General features: G+C 49.9%; 1 protein-coding gene across 1 annotated transcript in view; it reads left to right on the forward strand.

Moving 5' to 3' along the window:
• C7H14orf132 (chromosome 7 C14orf132 homolog) overlaps window positions 1-22,495 on the forward strand; it is a 33,599-nt gene extending 11,104 nt beyond the window's left edge. The window contains exon 2 of the mRNA XM_060388125.1: window positions 16,941-22,495. Coding sequence (XP_060244108.1) covers window positions 16,941-17,165 — 225 coding nt within the window. The 3' untranslated portion in view covers window positions 17,166-22,495. The remainder of the gene's footprint in view (window positions 1-16,940) is intronic.
• Window positions 22,496-26,829: the final 4,334 nt, after the last annotated feature.

Here is a 26,829-nt window from a genome sequence, read left to right on the forward strand (position 1 = left end):
CTGCTCTCCATTTGACAGACTCTGTCCGAACACACATGACTCACCAGCCACAGTGTGTGGGGACCACGAGCGCCCTCTGCAGACTTCCAGGGATCACCATGCCTCTCTCTCTCTCTCTCTCCATACTAAAGCCTTACCTCCTTGACACCAAAGTCCTGAAGATTATTTTTTCATATGCTGATTATGGTTTGTTTGTTTGTTTGTTTGTTTGTTTTTCCAGTTGAGTGAGTAGATTCGGTCCCAGTGACCCGATCTGGACTGGAAGCAGAATTTCTTAACCCTATGATTTTAGCATCTGTATTTCTACCCATCTTTCTCCCATTGTGGTAAAGAAATGTACACTGGATCCACTCTGGAACCCCGGACATGAGCTTCTCTTTCTGAAGGACACACAACTCAAGAAGCTCAGATTGTTACACTGGACGCAAGAGTCTGACACCCGAGTTGGAGATCTAAACCCATGTGCATGCTGCTTGTTTTGGCCACTTGGGTTCTTCCGTGTGTGTGTGTGTGTGTGTGTGTGTGTGTGTGTGTGTGTGTGTATGTATGTGTGCGCACTTGTGTCCTGTGACTGGACATTCCAGAAGAGGCTGCGGGGCTGGTGTCTGATCCAGATGTTGAGGCTATATCAGGAATCCAGCAGGGTTGCATTTCAGTGATGGGGCTGGGTCTAGATAGGATTACGGAGGGGTGTTTTAAGTGGGCCAGACTGCCCTAGAATTTGCAATCCTCCTCCCTCCACTTTCCATATGCTGGGATTATAAGTAACCAACCCCCCACCTGGTTAAACCTGAGTTTCTTTAGGCTTCTGTCCCAACATTAAGACCCTGGGAAGCCCCTTGGAAAGGAGAAGGTGAGGAAGGGGAGTAGATGCTGCAGAGTGAGGCTGGCTCAGCATGGCTGCCTCCCACTCAGCCTGGCCCCTGCAGGTCCCACGAGGAGCCCCCATCTGTAGCCTCAACATGCAGCTCTGGAAGCTGATTAGAAATGCATTAAGACTGGGCTTCTGTGCCAAGGGAGGCCTGAGGGGTGACTAATGTGCTCTTCCATGCCGGGCGCTCCACTGTTCACCCTGCCACAGCCACAGCGGCACCACATTCGCCGCTGCCTCCTCCTCTCTAACTTCCTGCCCTTCCTTCTCCCTCCTGCAGAAGTTCATCTGGCCCTGCTGTGCCAATCAATCAGCATGCTGAGTTCTGAGCTGTGGAGATGGGCAGTCAGGAGAGTGTTGAGGAGCCTAGAGCAGCTTCTCTAGTCCACATCCCCTATGCTGTCACTCACCCCTATCTTGAAGCACAAGTGACAAAAAGAAGTGACATCATCATGGAGGCAGGGACTCAGCCCTCAGGTAGAAGATGCAGGGACAGATGAGTCAGGATCAGGCCACCCTCAAAGGGAAATCCAGTGAACACACCCATCTGAGAGGAAAAGACCCATAAGCTCAAAGGCCTTAAGACGGGACCCAAAGCCATGCAGGCAAAGCAAGAGCTGCTAAGCTATGACCAAGAACAGGAGCCAGTAAAGACTAATCAACTGCAGAGTGCTGGAAGAAGATCTAAGGCTCAGAAACATGATTTTTTTTTCCCCTGCCGTAATCCTGTTCAGACCCAGATTCTATGATTCTATGTGGGCAGAAAGGATAGTGGCTGAGGGAGTTGTCAAGGCTTGGATAGACTGGTGCCAAAACTAGGACAAAGGAAGGAAGGAAAGAAAGGAGAGAAGGAGGGAGGGAGGAAGGGAGGGAGGGAGGGAGGGAGGGAGGAAGGAAGGAAGGAAGGAAGGAAGGAAGGAAGGCCATGTCCTTCCACACAGCTGACGGAACCAGCCATACGTAGGTAATTCAGGACATGACAGAGAGTGGGGACTGAGAAATGACATGTTAAGAGAAAGAGACAGAATAATTTAGGATAGTTTCGAGAGGGCTATCAGTCAGTACTGAAAGCACCAAGTTCATTTTCCAATTCCTTTTTAAAGACAAAGTAAACACAGTTCACATTGATCCAAGGACAGGGTTCATGAAGCAGATAAGCTTGTTTTCAAAGACTAGCTTCCTGTATGGCAGGCATGGTCCACGGTCTCACAGACAAGTTAAAGAAACTTGACAAAATGTCCTGCTTATTTCTGTCTCAAGGTAAAGGCTAGAGCATATTTTTCACTGAATAATCTATAACAAAGCAAGCTCGCCAGGCAAGCAGCTGCCCACAGCTTGAGACAGAACGTCTGCTTCCCACACACAGCCCTCCTCCCCCCTGCACCCCTCAGCCCTGTTCAGCCTTCTGTCTTGAGGAGCTCTGTCTGATGCTCCCTGACAGCAAAGACCTTCATTTCATATATACCAATCTTGCTGTGCCACAGCCCAGGGCTGGACCTGGTAAATATTTAATGAATGAAATAAGGTCAGGCACAGATGTCAATGAAAGCAAAGCGTGCCGGGAAGCAGACTATGTCCTAGTGGGCCTAGAGGGCCCGCACTTCCTGCCAGCACAAAGAGTCCAGCTCTGTCCCTCAAACTTCACCTTCCTAATACCCTTCGTCCCTGCAGAATGCCTGCCATGTGCCAGGTCCTGGCACACTTGGCTTTCCGTTTGGCATTTTGTTACAACCCCTGAGGATGTGTCTTTGGTATACATCTCAGGTGCCTCTTAGTTTACTAGGGGAGGAAGAGCCGGAAGGATGGAGACACCTGCCCTGCTGTGGTGCAGCCCATAGGCCCTGGGGATGCATTTGAAGAAAGGTCTGACCCTCAAAACCTCCATACTCGTCTGTCAGGGTAGTCACTCAAGTGTGCCACGACCAACTGTCACAGCTGTCAGAGGACTGGAGGATTGCAGTTCTGAAACCAGGATGGTGCCAGGTAAAGTAGGATGCTCTGCTGCCCACAGGGGCCAGCTGGGAGGGCTCAGGGAAGACAGCTCTGCTGCCCCAGAGTTCCATGCACCTGAGTGCGCTCCCCCGCAACCCCCACTCCCGAGGGTTTGGTCTTCACCAGTGAGAGGGAGCTGTTTGCTGCATTGGAACATCCCACCTACCATTTGCTCGGTCAGGGATAGAAATGTGGGCCAAAGCTCTGAAGGACACCCCTGGTGGCTTCACACCCTGAAACTCGATTAGCTTCTGCGAGGTATGGCTGAGGATGAGTGCTGTCCACTCTGCCTGTAGTCCGGCAGCTTGTAGAAAGATGTCGGGAAAGCAGGAAGAGGTAGCAGGACGCAGGCACATCGCAGGTCCCAGAAAGCTGATGCCTCCGGGCTGTCTGCCCCACAGCATGAAGCAGGCTCCTCTTCCCCTGCAGCCCTCCGTGTCACCTCCTTTCAGAGCCCTAGGGCACCCCAACCACGGACAAGCCCCAACAGCCATAGGTGGCTTCACACAGAGAGCAGGATGTCACTGACTCCTCTCTCTTCATCCTCTCAGGACGACTGCCACCCAATGTTAGGAAGCACAGCCATGGGAACACCCCCAGACAGGCCATACATACAGCTCACCCCACTGGCCCCCAACAGCCATGGTAAGGAAGCGTGAAGAAGTAGGATGTCTGGTGAGACTGAGAATGAATGTGCCAGGCAACCTGAGCCACACCCCCACAGAACAAATACAGTGTTTTTTTGGTTTTTTTGTTTTTCTTTCTGCACGTATCTGCCTTTCTCTATGAGACCCTCAGGTTAGGGAACAAATGCCAGTGCCTCTCTAAACCATCAGGCCTGGGTTAGAACACGGAGTTAGAAACCTGGATGTGAATTCTGACAAACCATTTCATCGTGATGGCCAAATCTCACATGCCCAATCAGGTTTTAAATCACCGAGGGCGAGTAGCCCACTGTGTCAGCATCTCCAGTGATGGGGGCTGGGGGGTGTTGCCTCACTAGCTCTCAAAGCAGTGGCTTCAGGGGGAGGCAGGTAGCCATGTTCTTCCTTCTGCTGGGCTGGTGGGAAGCCACTGAACCTCTCCACGCTCTGCTATGCTTGGCCTCACAGCGCAGGGAGGGGATCTGTGGTCAGTTACCAGAAGTCTCGGGAGTCTGCAGCCTAAATATAGCAGTGTGTCACCAGGAAGCGTCAGACAAATTGGCTGCTTCACTGTGACCTTCCTGTCTTGAGCCAGCAACCTTCTTCCCTTTCCCATTCTGCCTGGCATCCTAGGCGGCAAGTCTTACCATCTCACAAATGGCAGCCTACCCACACACACAACCCCACCCCCCCACCCCCGAGCCTGGGAGAGTGCCTGAGATGGGAAACAGGTCCGAGTCCCAGGCCTGACTCTGCCTCTCGGCACTCGGATCTAGGCACTGGACTTGGCTGAGCCTCAGTTTCTCTGTTCAGAGGCCACAGTAGCACGCAGCACACGTCTGGACAAGAGAAGCAAGCGAGGAGGCAGGTGTGAAAGCACACAGCAGTTCCTAGCATTCTTAGGGCACTGCTCTGTGGCTCCGGCATAAAGAAAATAGATGAAAAATGAGCAGCTACACAGGGCCGTGCAAATGCCAGTAGGTACGATGCTTGAGTGGTCGTCCTGTCCCCTCCCTCTGTGTCACCTCCTTTCATGGCTTTAAGACTTAACACTGGGATCGGGCCCAGAGCCCTGAGCTTGCAGGACCTGCATTCTACAGCTGAGCCCTGTCCCCAGCTTTATGAAAATCCCCAGGTGTTTGTATAAAGCAATTTCCTTAGAACACGATTCTCTCAGAAAACCCTCTTTGGATCTTGCCCCAGTAGCCTCATTAATGTGGGCTGTGGGAGACAAATGTTGCCTGGTGGAGTGCCTAGCCCCCTTCTCTGTGACACTCTTATTCCTTCCTGAGTGCCTCTGTTCAGGCAGGCCTTCACCGCAGCTTTTGTGCAGTAGATATTTTTGAACCTTAGCACAAATATGTCAGGAATTGAGACAGGCCTGACGCTTCACCCTGCCTGAGTAACTTCAGAGATGCTGAGGAGAGATGGCAGATGGCTTGGAGTCGAAGACCTCTCTCAGCCGCTGCAGCTGGTAGCTGGGGCTCTCGTTCACATCTGCAAGTCCTCTGGGGGCTGTGCAGGGTGGTCCGAGGGGTCTGCAAAGCACCTCAAGCTGAAGGACTCCACCCACAGCTGCAAACCCACCCTTGACCACTCTTCCATCTTATTCTGAGGGAGGGCTGTCAGTCACACCCAGATGGAGCTCACCAATACAGCAAGTCTTGCCAGACAGCCCTGCCTGAGGGTCCCCTCTCTCCACTTTCTGAGGCAGCATTACAGGGGGGGCTGCCATTCCCAGTTGGAATTTATGGGAGTTCCGGGGGTTTGGACTCAGTGCTCACACTCTCAGACAAGTGCTTTAACCACTGAGCCATCTCTCCAGCCAGACTGCATCTCTTTTAAGGGCCATTCATTAGTCACCATGTGGTCCCTGCGGACAGCAAGACTTAAAAGAGATAATCACTTGAATGGAAATCCACGCTTTTCTCATATCCTCTCCTCCCTGGGTCAGCACACACCACCTCAATGAGACTTTAATCAGGTTTGACCCTCCTACGCTCAAGGCTCAGTCCGCTGCTGCCTGGCCCTTCAGCACATTCAAATGTCTACAGCGAAGCTGCTTAGAGTATAGGTTGTGAGTCTCATGTGGGGTCATATAACTGTATGTGGAAATGGAGAAAATTTCGGCAAAAGTGAAAGGCTGAAAACGCACAAAAATTAACGTAAAAAATCAAGAGTTTTTTTTTTTTTTTTTTTTAAAAAAGCAAAAGCCTTGAAGAGGAATTATCTAGATCAGGTTGGCCTGTGGGCAGGTCTGTGGGGAATTACCTTGTTAACTGATCCAAGAAGACCCATCCCACTGTGGGTGGCACTATTCCCTAGGCAAGGGGTCCTGTCCAGTGTAAGAGAGGAGAATTCTGGCTGAGAGAAGGCAAGAATCCATGCCTCTAGTCTCTCTCTGCTCTTGAGTGGAGATACAATGCTTTTAAGTTCCTGCCTTGACTTTCCCACAGTAATCAACTGTAACCTGGTATTGTGAGGCAAATAAACTCTTTGCTCCCTAACTTGCTTTGGGCCAAGGTATTTTTATCCCATTAACAGACATGAAGCGGGGATGTGGGTGGGGTTTCTCACTGGCCTGTTACTGGGGAGGGGCCCAGGCTGGCTGCCCTGAGATTCCCAGGCACCTCCCTGTCTCAGCCTCCCCAGCACTGGGATTACCAGCACCTGAGCCACACCCAACTCTCTACACACAGCTTCTGGGATTGAATTCAGTTTTTCACGTTGTGAGGCAAGCACATTAGTGCCTGCACCTTCTCACTGTGAGTTCTTTTGTTCGTGGATATGTCTGTCTACTTGTTGCAAATTTTGTGTCTGGAAAATCCTGCTAAAATCTGCAAAAAGACAGAAGTTGTAAGGTTAGTCCAGTTCCCTCTAACACAGAAGTCACACACACACACACACACACACACACACACACACACACTGATGTAACTGTGGTTTTTATGGGTTTTGTCTTTTAAACTGCCCTGAGCTTCAGCACCAACAGGTGTTTTGGAGGAGTCAGCCTACTCTAGCTCTGGCCTTTATTAATTGGCTTGTACTTTTAATTGGCTTAATTAGCGTGGTTGTTGCAGTCTCTCATGGATCATTTCACAAAGGCTCAGATGGCACAGCCGCCCACAGGCGTCTGCACCCAGATCATTTGAAACACCCTCGCTAGTTCTTTCAGCTGAAGGCAAAGCATGGTCCATGTGAGCGGGATAAACCTGCCGAGTGCCCCAAAGGCTTCTGGGATTGCGCACATTCCCAGAAGTCCAGAGCAATGGCCACAACAGGCCCTGTGGGCCTAGGCAGATGGAACTAGACCTGGGCTTTTCAACTGAGGGTCAGTGTGCCATCTTCACTCCTGGGCAGCCAAGACCAGGCTACTGCTCTGATGCCCTAAATATTCTTGGTAACAATACACTGTGTCTTCTAAGATGATTTTGTCTCTAGCATGGAGAATATTCAGTGGAGCATGATATTACACAATGCGGCGAGCTTTTATTGAGTACTTGAGATGGGCCCAAACAGTCAGGATCAAAGACACCTGTCTCTCCTGTCAGGACTGCCCTAGAAGTAGCTGTCAGTGTACAAAAACAGAACCTCTACCCCAAGAGAGACAAATTATTTAGCCCGAGGCTTGCCCAACATCTGTTTGACTGTGGTAAATGTAGGAGTCTTGATGTAGGATCAGTTTGCAACTGTGGGACAAAGTCACAGCTCCCAGTTCCTGACTGCCTGCTCTTCCCCAGCCAAGCTCACTGCTCAGACTTCTCCTGCAGTGGCAGCATGGACTTAGAAAGTTATTTCTCACAAAGCCCTCTCTGCGGAGGCACAGGTTGGTGGCATCCTCTGAGAGGTGACTGTGTTTGCTTATCTGGAAGGTCCCTTCGAGACCCTTGTATTCTAGTGAGAGCCACTGTGTGGAGAAGCCACTGGCTAATAGGGGAGTTTGACCCCACACACCCCCGTCTTCGTGGCACCATGACTTGTTCCCAGTGCCCAGTCAGGGTTCGGATGGCACTTCCCAAATGCCACCAGAGATGGGTGACTCTCCCCTGGCTTCTGACCCAATTGGACATATAAAAACAACCGCAAGTGAGCCGGGTGGGGTCAGCAAGGCACAGCTGCCTCTGTGTGTCTGCTGCTCCTCCAGATGTCCCTGTGACAGTGGTTCTCTCAGGAGCCATAGCCTTGCGGCCCTAGAACCTGCTCTGTTCAGGGAAAGGGAATACACATTTGGTTCCATTAGTGTGACTGAGTCACTCCAGAGGAGTGCTGGAGCCCTCTGAGGTAGAGTAGGCTCAGTATGGGCCATCCTCTGCCAGCTGCTCCCTCCAAGAGAAAGCCTTCAACTCATTGTCTTGCCTCTGCCCACTTCAAGAAACTGCCCAGAAACTCGCTGACCTACAGAAGGACTGACCATAGCCACTCGTGGGAGGCCAGGCTTGGCCAGGAGGAGAAGCCATCCAGCTGGTCTTGAACATTTTTCCTTGATGTTCTCAGTCAGTGAACCACTGTCTTCTAAGATAAACTGAAGCTTCATGGCCCTCTGAGCTTTCACTGTAGCCTTGGGCTACACCACAGAGGATGGATCCCAGGTGGTGACCAGCCACATCTGGCATATTTGTCCCCAGGGCTAATGTTCCTTTCACTATTAGTAATCAAAGATGATGGCTCCGTGGAGACAGCATTTTTCTGCTGTGCGCTGAGTTACTATGGCAACAGCCTCAAAAGGAATCTATTTGCTTTTTACTCTTAATTCTGCAGTGTTCTCAGGTTTTCCAAAAATACCCTTCTTTTCCTGGGCCCCCGGGGGGGGCTGGGTGGTAGAGTAGGCAGCTAAGTGTATGCTATGCTGGAGAGTTCTGCTTGCAGCTGTCAGTTGAGCATGCAGTTTTTATTGTACTGTGCTCTTAGCAGCTACTTTATGTGAGCGGCTGTGCCGTGCACCCGGACTCAGGAAGAATTTAACTCCAGCCTGTCTGTCTTTAAAAAGCTCCCAGCCCAGAGAAAGATAGACACGCCCATAATGTAAGTGCATGGCTAATTATAGTAGCAGGCAAGGTAATGTAATAAGTAAAGGGACACGTAATGTAACCAATACTTTGCCCACTGTGCGGGTTCAGTGGCATTGGACTCTAGCAGAGAAAGTTGTGAACTCAGACTGGGTGACAAAGGTTAGAAGTTGGCAGATTTGCAGTTCCTTTTCTGACCAGCTGCTCATGAGCTGTGAGTTCCCAGGAAAGTGACTGTGCCTCTCTGAGTCCCAAGCCCTGCCTCATGCTGGGCTGTTGTGAACAGACAGTACAATGCCCGCCCCGGCATAGGGTAGCTCTTCTTGGGAGACCCTGCCCAACTCACACCAAGCTCCTGGGACAGTTGGGAGTGGCTCTGGGGGTTATGAGTGTCTGCAGAGGGCCACAGGACGGGCAGTGGTAGGGCCAGTGAGCTAGCAGTAAAGTGGATGGAGGGCCCTGGCACTGTGGTTCAGAGGAGGCAAGAGAGCACAGTGCCCCGTGAAGACCTAGGACCTGGCCTCATCGCTAGGATGCAGGCCCACTGATCTCTGGGCTCCAAGGGGACCCCACGGAAGTCACTGCTGAAAAATGTTAATAGCTCAAGGGTTAGGTGCTGCTGAGGGAGGCAAGAAAGCAAACAGGCACCACCAAGCATGCTGTCAGTGCAGGTGACCCTCAAGTCTCCAGTACCCATGGGCCTGGCCACATTTGGGTAATGCAGCCTGACCTGTAAGTTCCTCACCAGCTGAGATCCCTGTTGAGGGAGGAAGCATCTCTGTTACTGGGATGGTGGAACACAGGTGACCCAGTGCTTACAGTGGCCCCGGGAATGACGGTGGCGTTTGTGTGTTGCAACACGAAGAGTTTAGTTCCTGGTCAGTTACTTATGAGCTGGGCAATGTGCTTCCCTGAGCCTCGACTCAGTAACTCTCATCTTGTGCCTTAGTTTCCCCACCTGGAGAACAAGAGTGTCAGTCCTACCTCGTGGACGGTCCGAAGGCAAAACAGTCGCAAGTTATAGCAAGTTATAAAGGTCCCAGTCCATCATACCTGGCCTGGAGCAAACTCTTGAGTAAATGTTACTTATGTTTTTACTGCACCCGCTATGTTTTACAGGGAAAATTCTGCAGCATGGGTGCTAGGCAACGAAAATGGCAGGTTCTGCAGGTAGGCGGCAAATAATTCCATTAGCTGCAGTCCCTGTGGAAGAACAACCCGGGAGGGGTCAGCCGCCATCTCTGGGGGAGTCTTCAGATCCGCAGCCATTAGCGTTTCTCCAGTACCTTCCAGAGTTTGGCGGGAAGGGAGTTAACGGAGCAGAACATTCACTGCTGGGGCGGTCCACGCTGGATGGAACCCTGCTCCAGAGACGAGAGCTGTCCTTGGTGCTGAGCTAGGCCGCGCCCGCCCCCTTCAGCCCAGCCACCACCTGGGATGCCACCCTCCTGCACCTGGAGTCAGTCCAGGAACCCGCAGGTTTATTTCCCAGCACACGTGGCCTTTCTGGGAGACCTTGTTCCTCCACCATCAACAGACTGTAGGGTTGGACATACAGTCTGCTCAGCCATGTATATTGTAAATGGGAATCGCCCACCCACCTGAGCACTCTCCAAGCCTAGCCTGGTCTTTCTGGACCCTGTTCTTGTTCCTACCTGTGATCCCGGCACTCAGAGAGGCAGAGGCGGGCAGATCTCTGCGAGTTCGAGGCCAAAAACCAAAAGAAATAAAGAAGCACTTGCCCACACTTGTAATCCCAGTCCTGGAGGCAGCAGGGACAGTGATCTCAGGGCTCACTGGCCAGCCATCCTACAAACTCCAGACCAGTGAGAGACACCCTCTGTCAAAAAAAAAAAAAAAAACAAAAAAAAAAACAAAAAAAAAAAAAACAAGGTGCATGATGCCTGAACAGCCATAACCAAGGCTGACCTCTGGCCTCCACGTGAATTCACTCACACACCCACATATTTCAGTAATAAGATGGATAGTCCTTTGGGTGATATGGCTGGATCTTGAGATAGAGTAATTCCCAGCTTCCTGAGGAAAATCCAACACTGGTTTCCTCAGTGGCTGTACAAGTTCAAACTCCCACCAGCAATGAATAGCTGTTCCCTTTTCCCCACATCCTCTACAGCATGTGCCATTATTTGTTTTATTGATCTTGGCACTCTGATTGGGGTAAGGTGAAATCTCAAAGTACTTTTAAATTTTATTTCCCTGATGGGTAAGGATGTTGAACATTTCTTTAGGTGTTTCTTAGCCATTTGGGCTTCATCTTTTGAGAGCTCTGCTTAGTTTTATACCCATCTTTAATTGAGTTGCTTGTTTTCTCTATGTCCAGTTTTCTTCAGCCCTTTATATATACTCTAATGTTAACCCTCTCTTCGATGTGTGATGGGTAAAAAGCTGCAGCTTTCATAGCTACTCTCTATAGAAGATTCCCCAATACATAATGGTTTCTCTTAAGGATTTCTTTGTAAAGTGATGCACACTTGATCCAGCCTCTCCTTTGACTCTTTAAGTTTGGCATGACCCTGTGCTAATGACATGGGTCATGCCAAACCCTGGAAACTGGGTGGCAGCAGGCTGCACACAACTCCATCCTCCCTGCTGAGTCATGGGGGAGACGACTCTGGAGTTACCTGTACCGAGGAGTTCTGATACTTGCTAGGACTGGCATAGCAAGCCACTTCTGCTCACAACAGTTTTAACTCAGAGCAGGTTTATCAGGTAACTCCAGGTCATAGAGTGTAGGACAGCAGTTCTCAACCCATGGGTAGGGGTCAAAGGACCCTTTCACAGGGTCGCCTAAGACCATCAGAAAACACAGGTGTTTGTGTTATAATTCATAAAGTGGCAAATTACAGTTATGAAGTAGCAAGGAAAATAATTTTAGGGTTGAAAGTGACCACAGCATAAGGAACTGTATTAAAGGGTTGTAGCATGAGGAAGGTTGGGAACCTCTAGTCTAGGAAATGTTGAGGACCCCCTCTAGGCTGCTGTTATGTTGTGTCCATATGCTAACAGTGTTAATTCCGTATATCCGTATGGGATAACAGTCATATCAGAAGCAAGCATGTTAAAGCGTATGGATGAGAGGTTTCCTCAAGCCAGCTCTCCCCAGAACTAGCAACACATCCTGCTTCTGCATTCCTCCTAGCAGCCTCTTGCAATTATTACACCCCAGGTCAGTTGCTGTGTTGCCACACATGATGGCCCAGCTCTGGTATCCCAGCACTCAGGTGATGGAGGCAGGAGGGAGGATCATGAAATCAAGATCTAGCTAGGATGCTTGTTTAGTATGTGCAGAGCTCCGGAATCCATCTCGAACAGCGTCCCCCTGAATGCCAGCCTATCAGAAGATGCTTGCTCTTAGCTGAAGGAGGTGGTTGGGAACCACTTACAGACTGTGATGACCGCTCTTTACAAGGCAGCGCTGAGGTCCAGTGTAGGCACAGCATGGAGCAACCAGATTCCTTTTATGTATCAAGGTCAAGCTGCTCCCCATGTCAGGGAGTGACCCTGTCAGGCTGTGATCATGCTGACTGCCTTAGCAGGAAGGAAAGGACACATGGCTTCCTAGCTATCCATTTAGATTCCATTCAAAAGAACCATCAGCTGTGTCCCTTCCAGGTGCCAGTGTCATCCCTGAGGCTTAATGTATGTCCACTGTGCCTCTGGAGAGGCTCCTTCAAGGTCCGGGACAGCCTAGAGCAAGGAGGGGCCTTTGTACTGATGTGTTCAGGCCTAGTCTTCTTTCAGTGAATAACCTGTCACCTTCACCCCAAAGCTGAAGGCTGAGTGAGCAACTGGGAGCCTTTAAAAAAATCAAGATAGGGCGTGCTGAACTCCAGGAACATAATGTCAACATTCTTATAAGATGTGATGTGCAACTCCCGCTGTAGGAATTCAAATTAGTCTCCTAAAAGAGGAGGGAGGCTGAGGGGCAAGGGCACTTTGTCTCTAAGCACCAGAAACTGACATTTCATAGTTGTTAAACAAGAAATATTATACATGGGGCTGGAGAGATGGCCCAGTGGTTACAAGTACTGGCTGCTCTTGCGGAGACCCAGGTTCAATTTCCAGAACTTGCATGGCAGCTCACAATTGTCTCCAGGGGATTCAGGGCCCTCTTCTCACCTCCATGAACATTGCATGCACCTGTTGTACAAACATAGATGCTGGCAAAACACCCACATACATAAAACGTTTAAGGGGAGGGGAGAAATTGTGCATATAGGAAGACCATCTTCATAAGTCAAACCACGTAAGCAAGGACAGAAACCCACATAAGTATGTGCACAACTGTGTTTAGCATTGTTTTAAAAAGAAAACCAAACAGGAAATCAGGCAAAAGGAAAAATCCCTAACTCTAGGGAGAGGGTTCATGAACTACAGCTTGGGTCTGCAGTAGAGTATTACACAAAGCAGGTGCTATGGTGCACCTGTAATCCCAGCTACTCAGGAGGCCAAAGCAACAAGGTCACAAATATAAGGCCTGCCCAGACAATCATCTGTAACATCTGGTTCACAACTATCTGAACCTCCAGTTCTGGGGGATCCAACTCTCTCCTCAGACCCCTGTGGGCACATCATATATAGACATACATGTGAGCAAAGATACTTGTGTGCATAAAATTTAAATTAAAAATAGAAAATTATACAATAAAGTGGGATTTTGCCAAAGCCCCAATATTTTTTTTCACAACAGGTGTTTTACTTCTACAATAAGAAAGGCAAACTTCAAGGCAATGAAAATATGTTCTAAAGTATGAACAAACTGAAATTATACATGTATAAACAGTACAAGGTATGATTTCAACTGAATCTCAGCTAATTTCAAAATCGTCTCTCTGTAAAGGATGCCACCCATGTTTGGGTTCATTGCTAATGCTTTCTTCTCTTGGAATTTCTCTTCTGTGTAGATGGACCTTGTATTTTTCTCTATGGAAGGGTGGGTGTGCCGCTATTCTTTTCTTTGCTAGCTTCACACCTCTGTCCCTTATTCTGTCCCTACTTCTAACCTTATCTGAGGCAGGCATAGAGAGACAACCGAGGACCATTATCCTAGTTACTTCTCTACTGCCATGACAAAACACTATGACCAAAGCAACTTATAAAAGAACCTTTCATTTGGGGCTCACCATTTCAGAGGGTTAGAGTCCATGATTATCATGGTAAGGAGCATGGCGTCAGGCTCAGGTGTCAGCAGCCATGGTACTGAAGCAGTAGCTGAGGGCTCACATCCTGGTCTGTGAGTAGAAGGCAGAGAGAGCTAATTAGGAATGGCGTGATTCTTCCCATAAGGCCACACCTCCTTTCCCAAACAGTTCCACCAACTGAAAAACAAGCATTCAAACATACAAGCCTATAGTGGCCTTTCTCACTCAAACCACCACAGCCACCAATTTGTAGTCCTCAAAAGTTAAAGCCAAATGGCCCTGCAGGAAATCCTCACTCCGAGATGTAGGTGTTTGAAGGAATGGGTACAGGTATACAGCCCTGGTGACGGTGGTAAGATCGCTCAAGTCCCTAAAGTAGATGGTTAAAGGGCTGTCAAATGCTGCTGTTTGCTTCCGCAAGAGTGTCCTCTAGAAATCTTGTGGCGCTTTACAAAGTGCACACCTGGAAGTTTTTGACGACTTCACAGGTCCTGTGCTGTGAGAGCCATGCCTTTGCTGAATCCAGGGAGCAGCCAGGCGAGGTGACCCCAAACTGAGACTCGTGGCTTGCCATGGGCTGGGCACAGAGGTATTCCTCGCCTCCCACAGGCTTCTCTGCTGGAAACACTGGGACGTATTTCCTACTGGGAAGCTGTTCCGAACTGAAGGAAAGTCTACCACCACGTGGGATGCAATCAACTTTGGGCCAGCAGGCCTTTGCCCTCCCCCTTGTGTGTGACAGCGCAATGCACACACACTGGAATGCTAAAAGTGGTGCCAGAGACGTCACACCCATACCCACCTGTGCACACTGTTTCGTGGATGGTTACTCATACACCGAGCTTACCTCTTCCTTGTCGATGGGGGGTCAACTTGATCCTTTTTGCCTTTGATCCTTGTTTGTGTGGCATCAAGGATGGTTCGGAGCAAGAATCTGTACTCAGTCACCCTACTTTGACATTTAATAATAGGGACAACGTGCCTTGCCTACTGCTCTTTCTTTCTTCCCTTGAACCAAGTCTATAAAAGCTTTGCAAGATCTGGAAATTTTGTTTTTTTGGTTTTTTTTTCATTAAGCAAAAGTTGCTGCTGTAATTCCCAAACTGAAGGAAGACAAAGGAAGTGTCAATCTTCCTTCCATAAGTGGAACTGCCAAGGGGCAGTCATCCCATTGGTCTGTAGCTGAGTCATCTTCCTCATGGTTGTCTCCAGTTGCTTATCTCGCCAAATGTCTGTTACTTTGAATGAATTCAGACAATCGGAGTTGAAGGTATCCTTAAGAAGGACTTTCTCTGTCTCTGTTCCAACCAAGTAATCTTATCGGGAGGAGACGCGTTTCCCCCAATTTAGCAGCAACTTGGATGGTCATTTGGACAGACATTGCGAGCATCATTGGATCCAGGAGTCACAATGAAAACCATGCTTCCTGCCCCTGGATCTGGTGGTGGTAACTGGTAGTGTGAGAGGGTCTTTAAATGGAAGGGGGCACACTCTTGCAGGAGCCCCACTGGGGAGTGAAACGAGCTGTTTCTTCAGAGCCCGGGCCAGCAGGCTATGCTTAGCCGGTTGTCTGTCATCTCCACTTCAGGAACTTGCTCTCAAGTCACCACACTGCTTGCTGTCCTCCGGAAAGATAATGTACCTGTCACATAATCTGACTCTGAAAGCTTTGGCGTACAGCCTTACTTGGGCGAATCGTGTCCCGTCAAACCATTCTGAGGTTATCAGCCTCTCTGCCACCCAGTGGAGGAGAGTGGCAGGCTGGCGGCGACGCCAGTTTGTGAGGAGATGCAGAAGGTGATGTGCTCGTGCTGCCATCAGAGTGAGGGGCTGTTAGGACTCTGTGGCCATCCTGTAGCTCGTGGCCCAAGCTGAGGCTGAAAGGCTTTTGAGCGGCATTGGATCTGTGAAGAGACAGCAGGTCTATTTGAATACCGTCATTCTTCTGTCTGTCCGATGCACGGAAGCTTAGTTTGGGTTCTGAGGTCTGATGCATAGTCTGAAGCCTGTGGGTTTTAAGTGGCAGCTTTCCTTGTCTGTGCTGAAGAACAGGGAAACCTGAGAGGGAAAGTGGTCAGACGCCAGCATCTTCACCTGCAGCTCAGCTCTGGAATCTGTAGCACCCTCCTCGCACACCCAGAAAAAAGGCACCTCTCTATTGTAACTCAAGAGCTGTCCTGTGTCTGTCCCAAGACACACTGTGTTCTGGGGCCCATCTTTCGAACCCAACAGATTCCCCTGGATGCTTATAGACCTCCCTCAAGCATCCACCAGAACATTCTGGAGGCCCCTAGGGTGCAGGCAGTGTAGCACCCTGGGTAGACCCAGCCCAGAAACTGTGATGTATGCAGAGGGGGAGGTCTTCTAAAGTGGGGGTCTGGACTTTTTAATTCCTGACTAGAAAGCTGCATGTTTAAACCTCTATCCCTGCTGCTTCCCCCTCTTCTCTTTCACACACAGAAAAGAAAATAAAAAGTTAACAAAATATTAACTGGCTAAATACAAGGTGGTTTGTAGTGTTCCCTGGCATATGTTATTACTACTTTTTATTTATCCTTTTTTTTTTCATATTTTAAGACAGCTATATTGATCATGATCCTTTTCCTTCAGCCATCTAAGGGCTGGCATTGTAGGCATGTGCCACCACCACCAGCCTTTTAAAATCATAATAAGAGCCGGGTGGTGGTGGCACACACCTTTAATCCCAGCACCCGGGAGGCAGAGGCAAGCTATCTCTGTGAGTTCAAGGCTAGCCTGCTCTACAGAGCTAGCTCCAGAACAGCCAAGGCTACACAGAAACCTTGTCTCAAAGAAAACAAACAAACGAAAACATTAGAATAGGAATAAGGGTGTTTTGTAGCCATATTGGAGTGGGAGAGCCTGGCACAGGGTTGGAGGGAGTTAGTGGGGTGAGATCCATTAAGCTTTGTGTGTGGAATGCTCTCCAGAGTATCTGCCATAAAGCTTGATGCATATGTTTGGGGGTTGTTATTTTTGTTTGGTTTGGTTTAGGTTTGGGCTAGCTTAGAACTCACTATGTAACCCAAGCTAACCTTAAAAACATGTGAACTTCCTTTCAGCCTCCTAAGTATCAGGATTAAAGCCATGCACAATAGCCAGCTAGGAACACTCATTTTTATGAGTTAAAATGGGCATTACTGCCCTACAAGATGTACTTCCTTGCTCGCCTGTTGGACTGGTCCCCTCTAGGAGTGCGCCTTCCCTGCTGGGCAGTGCTGGCTCATTCTATCTGTTCTTCTTACAGTTGCCCATGATGGGAGGAGTGTTCATGGACTCACCCAACGAGGACTTCAGTACCGAATACTCCCTGTTTAACTCCCCGGCCAACGTCCACGCAACCTCCAATGGCCACAGCCAGCCAGAGGAGTCTCCTCGCTCCACCAACGATGCTGTTCTGCTCTGGATTGCCATCATAGCGACTCTGGGGAACATAGTGGTGGTAGGAGTGGTGTATGCCTTCACCTTCTGAGGGCTCAGTGATGCTAAAGCCATGGGAAAGGCCTCCTGCTCTGGACTCGACTGCCAAGGTTTTCCCTGTGGCTCCATCTTGTCCCAGCCACTGGAGACACCTGTGTTCTAGACCTAAGCTTGAATGGCCTCTGCAGGGGCAGGAAATCTATAATTTCCTCCAGGCAGCTCTGACTTAGAATAATCCATGTTGTGGGTTGAGCTGATCAGAACACCTTGAAGATGGTGCTTCCAGCTCCTAAGAGCTTGATGGGTTGGGTCCTTCAAATAGCAAAATGAAAAATTCTTGAAGCTTCGGTCAGTCCCAGGAACATCCTATGGGTTAAAAAAATGTAGATCTGTTTTGTTGAGACTTTCCTAGAAGTAAATTGCCATCCGTTGTGTTGTATTTTTCTTCGGACTTACTGAACCCAGTGTGTGGGTGCTGGGACAGGAAGAACTTTCACAAATTAGAATTCCCCACCTTTTAATTTTATGTCCCATTTCTTGGAATATGATGCTGATGGTGTAGGGTCACAGAATGTTGTGGAATTAACTTAAAAGAGGTACTTTTGTCACCAAGACACTTGGTCCCTTGCACTTGTTCCAAGTGCATCAGAAAACCGAGGGACTGGGATGAACTTTCTGATTTTTGTAAGAAAGGCAGAGGGTGTCTTCAAGATTTAGATCCTCCAGCCATTAACCATTTACCACCCAGGTGAAGTGACTGTCTCTTCTCCGAGGATTCATGGGAGGTAAAGATGATTTAGTCGTTTCCCTTCGTCATTGGACAGATGTCCTGGAGAGGGTTGAAGTGATGGTGTGGTTAGATGATATAGGAGCCAGAGCAGCAGGGCATTTCCTGATCTTGCTGAGTCTGGGCTCCACCCTAGCCAAACTCTCTAGTAAGCATGGCCCCACCTCAGCAGCCGAGGCAAGATGTCCATCTTGGGCATTCCCAGGTCGTCTAGTGTCAGTGCTGTAAATTGGCTTAGATGCTGTGCCCTCCTTCACGGTTCTGATTCCTCACGCCTATCCCTGAACCCAGAATACCTGCAAATGTTTTGGCCCTGGTTTGAGGTGATGGGGAGAGCTGTTAGTAGGGAGAACTGGTCCAACCTTTGTCTCTAAGGGGAAGGGTGTAGGGTGTCTGCGAAGATGCTTAGAGTCATCAGGAGGGCAGGGTGCCGGGCTGGCAGTTAACGGTTGTGTGCTGGAGGTGGAAGTTGCTGGATATTTGCTCTGACTTCCTGCCTCACCAACAGGACCCTTCCTTCTCATCACTCCTCCCTTTCCCCTGAGTCCTACCCTAGAGCAAGGAGGAGGACATCCTCATGAGAGAACCAGGGGTAGGGATGGAAGTAGGTGTGTGCTGTAACCTTTTCCCAGTACTGTCTCATTTACCACAGGGGAGCTGCAGCTGGTGGTGCTCCCTACCTTGCTTCCATGGAGTCAGCATATTGGGGAGGGAGTTGTGCCTGCTGTAATGAGAGGAAGTGGGAGGAAAGCTAAGGACAGGTCCTGGCCTCATAATGTATTTGTGTGTCAGTACTTAGACTTGAACACACATGCATGCACGCGCACACTCATGCAGTCAGTTAACCTGTGTTGATGTCTTGTCTGCTGCAGATGGTCTCAAGCAGGGGAAGCCCCTTTGTCTCCATGGCACCATGGACAAACTGGTCCCATTCTGTTCTACTGTCTCCTACAGTTTCCTGTCTGAACTTGCTCACCACAGATAACAGTGAGGAGTAAATGGCAGATTCCAGTCAGAGTAGCCAGAGTGGACTGCACTATCTTCCCTGCCTCTGCTCCACTCTGTCTGCGGTCATCAGGTCAGGGGCAAACAGGCCTGAGCTCAGTGCTTGAGTACTGTGAGCAGGCACGGTGCTAGACTTCATGTACAGCCTTCATCTTTCTCTCACCTCACAGCAGCAGGGTCGTGCACGGAAGGGAAGCCAGAGGCTCAGAGGAATGGAGTAACTTTCCTGAGGCCACACAGCATGGAAGTGAGGATCTGGGATTGGGACCTGGGAAGCTAGGCTCTGCAACTGCCTCTCTCTGGCACTGTATAGGGCACCATTGAGGTACATTTGAACTGGACCTGAATCCTCAGAAGGTATTTCCCAAGGCATCACAGCTTGGGATGGCCTGGGCCACCCACAGGTTTTAGACCATCAAAAAGGGGCAGCCTCAACTTGGCCTGGACTCCAGGGGGAGGGTTAAGATTGACCTTGAGTCTCCATGTACGTCTCCAAAGAGGGTCCCTGAGGTAGGGTTTCTTGGGTGCGCATAGAAGGGACCCGGCAAGGTATGTAATCCCCAAGGAACTGCACATTAGCAGGGTCCCAGTGGCCAGCATTGAGGTCAGAGTGTAGACCTCGCCTGTGTGGCAAATTGACTCAAGCTGGGGTGCAGTCTTTCTGTGAGCCTCAAAGCTTTCCAAAGCAGGGGTGTCACCTTCTTAGGGATCCCAGCCAGAACCCGATTGGCCTCACCCTAAGTAAGGTGATTTGACAGGAAAGACCTTGCCTTTTGCATAGCTGGCCCTTGGAAAAGCACTGCATTTGCTGGAATGTTCCATGTGGTCCATGCAATCCGACTAGTGAGCCTAATGAGTCCCTTCCTTGCCCATCCCAGAGAGAGAGAGAGCACTGTCTCTTCCTCCATGCATGAGTTTCTAGCATCCTAGAGAGTGGGAAAAGGGGGTAGGCCAGGGCCACCCAGTCAGGGAGGCAGCAGGCCAGCTTCTAGTCCTGGCTGGGATGCCTGTCCATTGATCATGATCTGTCTGGGAGCACATGTGTGCTCTTGGGCTAGTCCTCTCTGGCAGGAGCATGGCTTCCCTTTGGGATCAGTGTGCAGTGAAATAGCCCATCGCTCCTGGTGCCTGTCCTACTTACAAGCTCATATACTTCCCAAGTTGAGGCCAGGGAGGGGTGGCCAGGGACAGGATGGCACATGTGTGCCTGTACCAAGTCCTCTTACCCTCTATGCCCTATGACCACTCAGTGCAGGGTAGGGAAGAGAGGCTGCTGAGCTGGGACTGAGAGCCCAGAGGTGCAGGGCACAGGCCCCAGAGAGAGGAGGGGTTCCTCCGAGAATCCCAAGGGAGTGAAATTATGAGCTCTGTTGACTCCCTCTGCAACCCTCCTGAGATCAGCGCTTGAGCAGGAAGTGTCATGGTGGCGGGAGGGAACCACACAAACCACATGGCTAAGGGCAATTCACATTATTTCTGGAGTGACAAAACCTTGTCATCAGTCAGGATGGGTGGGGGCTACACCTGGGATGTAAGTCTTTATCAATTGTCCTGGCTCTCTGTGCTTGTCATCTGTGTCTTACTGGTGAGAAATAAAACCAGAGGACTTGGAGATTGCTTGGTAGGTCATGCATAAGGACCCGAGTTCAGATCCCCAGGATCCATGTTAAAGTAGACGGTCTGGACATGGTGGTGCACACCTGTAATCCCAGCACTGGGGGGCGGGGGAAATAAGCAGGTCCATGGGGTTCACTGGCCAGCTACTCTAACCAAAAAAGTGAGCTCGGGTTCAGTGAGAGACACAGTTTGGGGGTTGTTGTTGTTGTTGTTTTAAATGATGGCTGGATAAGCGACTGAAGAGAACATCTGATGTCAACCTCTGGCTTCTATGTGCATGCGCCCAGAAAAGACACACGCTTGTATGTGTGTCCATACGGCACACACATAGACCGAGAGGGGGAGGGAGAGGGACCCCAGAGGACTCAGCCCCTGCCCCAGGACAGCCCTGAGCACAGTGGTGTCCTTGCCCCTACACCCCAGCACCAAGAAGGTATGGTCTCAGCGTCTGGTTCTTCTCTCAGCCGACTTCTGCCTCAAAAGCTTTCAAACCTGCTTTCCCGTGGGCTAAATCCCAGCAAATGTGTGTGCATCGTGCAGGGAATGTGTGTGCTTTGGCCACGGGGTACGTGAGAGCCCTGCTTCTACATGGAGCCATCTGTCTGGCGGAATAGCCCAAGTTGCTGTGCCTGCCTCCTGCACTCTTTCTCCATTTTCCAGACTCGCAGGCTGTATGTGGCTGAGGACAGCTCTGTATCTCCCACTCAACACAAAATCATAAGGTTTTAAAATGAGGTGGGTTTTTTTTTTTCTTTTTGTCTTTTGTAACCCAGTTACCTGGTTTGGGGGTGAAAACTTTGAAAATGGTGTCATTGTATTGAAATGTCAAAGAGTTGGGCCTGAGAATCACTGCCTTTGTAGTCCATCGTGCTGTTCTGACATCACCAATGGTCCTGTGTGAAGGCTTGCAGCAAGGGCATGGAAGCCCAAACTCTAGTGGGTATGGGGGCATTGCCAGGTAGAACCTATCAGCAGAAGAGCAGGGTCTTGTCCCCAGATCGTCCAGCCACAGAATTCCCATGGTTCTTCATTTCAGGCTCCTGGGTTCCCCAGGAGACATTTGGCAATGCCTTGTACATTCTTAACAAAATCTACAGAGGAGTGGGGACCTGCTGGCATCCAGTGAGTAGAGGCCAGAAGCGGTGCTCATCCACACACAAGACAGACGTGTGGCCGAGTGCTATCCAGACCCCAAATGCCAACAGTACCAAAGATGGGAGACATGCCATAAGGGTCCAGGGTGATGGGGAGTTTTCAAAAGCTACATCAGTCATGTGTGAATTGGAGCAGTGAGCACAGGGGCTGGGCTGCCCCAAGCTGAGGAAACTTCAGGTGTGGGACTGGACCTTGGAAACCCATGTGACTGTTTTCTTTTGAGAAGACCCTGTGTGGAGACAACCCTGCAATACAGCTGTAACGCTGAAGCTGAAATTGCCCCCCACAAGTGACAGTGGTCCCAGGATCTGTGGGCTCTGACCCTCACCAGTGCATGGTTGGAGAGATTCTGACAGGGACAGGAAGGCTGAGGAACAGCTGTGGGACAAACCCAGCCTCCTTTCTAGCTCTCTCTGTGTCCCCCATCCCTGATCCTCAAATCTGCAGGCATACTGACTCTTTCTACTATTGAGATTTTTCCAGATTTCTTAATCATCACCTGCTGCCTACAGATGCCAGTTTTTCATGAGGAGAACATCAGCCTAGCTCCTGTTTTTGGTTTTGTTTTTTTCTAGTCAGCTTGTAACTACGTGTACCTGGCATGAAGGAAGTTTAACCATTGTTCCAGGTCTTTGCTGCACAGGTACCTGTTCTCCATGTGCTGTTGGCTTCTACTTGCCCTGGGAAGGCTCTTTGCTGATGTGGGATTTCGGTGTGCTCTTTTGAAGGCCTGACGGTGACACCTTCCTGTGTTAGCTTTCTTGCTACAGTTGTCATTTTCTATTGCAATAATTAAACAGAAGGAAAGTTTAACCCTGTGTCTGGCTCCCATCCGGTTGTCTTTAAAAGCCACAGCTCCAGGGTTCATGGTAATAGGTTCCTTCGTCCCTGCTTCCCTCTGAGCTCCCTTCACCATCACACCTAAAAGGAAAAGGCTGCATACTGCCAACCCGTCAGCTCTCCTTGCTCGTGTACCCACCATCGGGGAGCAAAGTTTATCTCCTTCAACTTCCCACCTTCAGTACCTGCCCCGTCCCTGATGCACGGGCAATAACCAGCAGATATTCAAGGAGGGCATGAGTAAATAATGACTAATGCCTGAACGACCAGCTCAGTATGCTGCCAAGGAACACTGAGTATGCAGTCACGGTGCTGTCCAGTTATTCACAGAAACACCACCAGGTGGGGTGACATCCCTGTAGTCAGCAGCCATTTGTAGTCTGAGGCAGGAGGATTTCCATGAGTCTGAGGCCAATCTGAGCTACTGAGTGAGACTGTCTCAAAAAAAAAAAAAGTTTGTTTTAAGTAGCAATTAGGTGGTGGTATCCTGAGCCCATTGCCTACATGTCAGCTGTCAGGGGTAGGCACTACAGGCATCTCCACTGCACAAAAGAGAAAACTGAGGCACAAAGGTTACCCCCACCCCCAAGGCCTGAAACTGGTGACCAGCACGGGAACTCTGACTATGGGGCCATGGCTCAAGGAGGCTTGCAGCTTTGTCTCAGGTTGACTGTCAGGCCCTGGGAAGCGGAGGCTGTCCTGCAAGGGGCTAGACCAGATCTTGGCCACCATGGTCCACTTTCTGCTGCAGGTAAGTGAGCCTGGTTTCTCTGGGGTGTTGAACACTCACCCAGATGGAGGAAAGCCCGTGGGCATGCCACTGAGGACTCCAGGAAGACTCAGAAAGGACTGGACCTTGCCCATCTGGAGGGATGAGGGTCCAGCATGGAAGGCTTCCAGGAACAGGGCTGCTGGAGTCTAAAGGTCAAGGCAGCCATGAGGGGAGAGAGACAGGGGGACACAGCTGGAACATCAGAGTGGGGAGCCTGAGAGATCAGTGGTCACCATCATTGTGTCCCTGAGAAGGCTGGTGCTCAGTAGAGGCAGGTGGTGGTCTCTGGGGAGGGTGGGGTGACAGGTGTGTCAAGGCAACAAGAGAACCATGAAGGGACTCCTGCTTCCTGCTCTGTCTCTGAAGCCTGCTCCTGGACCTACCACCTTCTCCACTCTATAAAAAGCCACCCCACCCCAGGACCAAGTCTACTGGTGACTCGGGTCTCCCCACTCATCACGTTTCTGGGAAGATGGCCAGAGCCTTCATACTGCAGTGTGGACTCTGTTCTCAGGTCCCAGACCCGCATTTGAAATGTGTTTTGTTTTTTTTTTTAAGGCCATTTATGAGATCTTTTCCTACAAAGGCAATATCTGCATCCCACCACTGCCAACTCTGTATTGTGAGCAGCGACAGCTGGTCCAGCCCAGACCATTGTCCGCTTCCATTGAACATTGTCCACTTCCCAGCTCCACACTGCCTGCCAGCATTTGTCCTGCATTTGGAGATTTACAAGCTTGGCATGTGAACACAAGCATTCACAAGCTGTGTCCTGTTCCCTGGTCCTCTTGGCTTGTGTGGTGCAAGACAGGTTTGTTGGGATAGAAGTACACACTGGCTTGGGGTCTGCTGAGACGTGTGGAAACAGACACAGCTGTCCCTGTGCAGGATCCTGCTACACTATGGGTTGCTAGGCAGCTATCTTTCCTGGGGATGGGCTTGTCCTCCCTTTCAGGTACACTCCTGAAGGCAAATGCGCTCTCTCTCTCTCTTTCTCTCTCTCTCAGGCCTTCACAATGCCCAGTCTCAGAAAGGCATACTAGTGCATTCTGCCTACATGATAAACAGACAGGCAGCAGGAATCGGCTAAGAAACTAGTGAAGAGGGTGGGATGACGCATTGCACCGCACCCTATCCTGACACCTCTTGGGCCAATGGCTTCCTTCATCAGTTTATCAAAGCTGGATGCACCTCTAGAGTTGAAGAAAGGCAAGGAAAAAGGGGACAAGATCCGGGCACTCTGATGGCCTCCTCCGTGATTCCCACCAGGTGGGTCTGTTTACTTAGCTGCCCACTGCAGTCTCCCAAACCCACCTTCTCTGAGACTTTCCCCTTGCCTTCTGATTTCTCTGTCTCCTGCAGTCCCAAAGCTAACATTTATACAAACCAAGATGCTGGAACCATCCATGCAGGTGGCACAAATAGCGTTTATCCACCCTGGCAATCAGCACTAGCATGGATGATGCCCAAGAGTTTGCAAGAACATTCCAGCCCAGCCCTCCAACTTCCGTACCAGAGTCCAGGCATGTGCCTCCACACGGCAGCCAGGAAAGCTGTTCTTTTCCTACTGGGAGAAAACAAATGGCCAGTTGCCAATCACAAGTGAAAGGCACAACACCAAGAAGCCTAGAGTCGAGTAAGAGGAAGCCAGAAAAGACTTTGCACTGGCCTGGCACCCCAGGCCAGACAATCAAGACCCCGGAGTTTGACAAGAAATAAAACAAACCTGTTACCTGCTCAAGAGCGGTCAGTAGCTTGATGAACCAGGCTCTGTTCTAGGAGGTGAGAAAAACAAAGTCTCATCTTTTGGATGGAGAAGGCAGAGGGGCAAATAAAGGAGCTGGTTTCAGAATAGGAGAGCAAGGGGTGACGTGGCTCGGTTGGTAAAGTGTTTGCCTTGCCAGCACAAGTATCTGAATTCAATCCTCAGACCCATGTTTAAAATAATAATAGTAATAACCATGTCTGGCAGTACACACTTGTAGTCCCAGAGCTTGAGAGGTGCAGAGAGGGGATCCTGGCTCAGTTTAGCCTACTTGGGGCAAGCTCCAGGTCAGAGTGACCCTGTCTCAAAATAAAAAGTAGATGGTGCTTATTTTAGTGCTACTATTGCTGTGATAAAACACCATGACCAAGAAAGCAACTTGGGGAGGAAAGGGTTTCTTTGGCTCACATTTCCACATCATAATTCATCATCGAAGGAAGTAAGACAGGAATTCAAACAGAGCAGGAACCTGGAGGCAGGAGCTGATGCAGAGCCGTGGAAAGCTGCTGCTTACTGGCTTGTTCTTTGTGGCCTGCTCAACCTGCTTTCTTATAGAACCCAGAACCACCAGCCCAAAGATGGCACCACTCCCCAAGGGCTGGGTCCTCCCCAACAACCACTAACCAAGAAAATGCCCCACAAGCTTGTGTAAAGACCAACCTTATGGAGGCATTTTCTTAATTGAAGTTTCCTTCCTCTCAAATGACTTAGGCTTGTGTCGAGTTGACATCACACTATCCAGTATGGTACTTTAGAAACAAAACCCAAATTTATTGTCCAGACTTCACATGCATGCACACAGGTGCACACACACACACGCACACACACACACACACACACACACACAATGGGGTGGCACATAGGAGCTGAGTGGCGAGGGATTAAAGTGAGCACAGGGCTTTAGGACAAGCACCTGTGGCTTTGGGGTCTGTGGTCAGGGTGTTTGTGACCGGGGAAAGGTGGAGCACTGGCTCAGGCTAGAGACAGTTTTGAAAAGGGACCTGAGTTGCTCCCACGCTCTGACATCATGATCCCAGTCTTCCAGACTCCAGAATTGCAAGAAATAAAATGTTGTTTATAAACCATCCGTTGCCTAGTGCTCTGTTATAGAAGCTAGAGCAAGGCACTGCAGAAGCACGCAAACATGTCATGGTCTGAACAGTGCTCTGCCCAGGGCCCCTGGGAGGATGCATTTGTTGGGTCCCTTTACTTCCAGGAAATGCCCGACACAGTTAACTTACAAAGAGAATAGGGTAGTGCTGGGGAGATAACTCGAGAGGGTAAAGTCACTCAGTGGGAAAACTTGATGTTGAATTCAACCTTGGCACCCCACATAAGAGTGGAAGGAGAGAACCAGCTCCACGGAGTTGCCCTCTGACCTCTCCACACGTGCTACAGTATGCACACTCCACACATACATATCATGCATATATATATATATATATAAAATGAACGAAGGGAAAGGCTTTGCTCCCTTAAGGTTCCGGCTGTCCCAGCTCAAGATCAGGTGTCATTCTGCGTTAGCATGTGGGAGAAGTGACAGCCCGAGGCAGGAGGCTGTGGTTAGAAGCCAGAAGCTTCAGCCCCTGCGGGCGGGCACCCTCTGTGACTATTAGCCAGGCTTCTCTAAAGGAGAGAAACTGAAAGGACAAATGAAGCAGGTGATTAGATTGGCCTGTAGGCTGTGGTCCGGTCTTCCAACAGTGGCTGTCTCACACTGGAGAGACAGAAAACCCAGTACATTGCTCAGTCCACAGGGCTTGGATGTCTCAGGA

Source organism: Meriones unguiculatus, chromosome 7 (genome assembly GCF_030254825.1).
Source record: "Meriones unguiculatus strain TT.TT164.6M chromosome 7, Bangor_MerUng_6.1, whole genome shotgun sequence".
Classification (NCBI taxonomy): Eukaryota; Metazoa; Chordata; class Mammalia; order Rodentia; family Muridae; genus Meriones; species Meriones unguiculatus.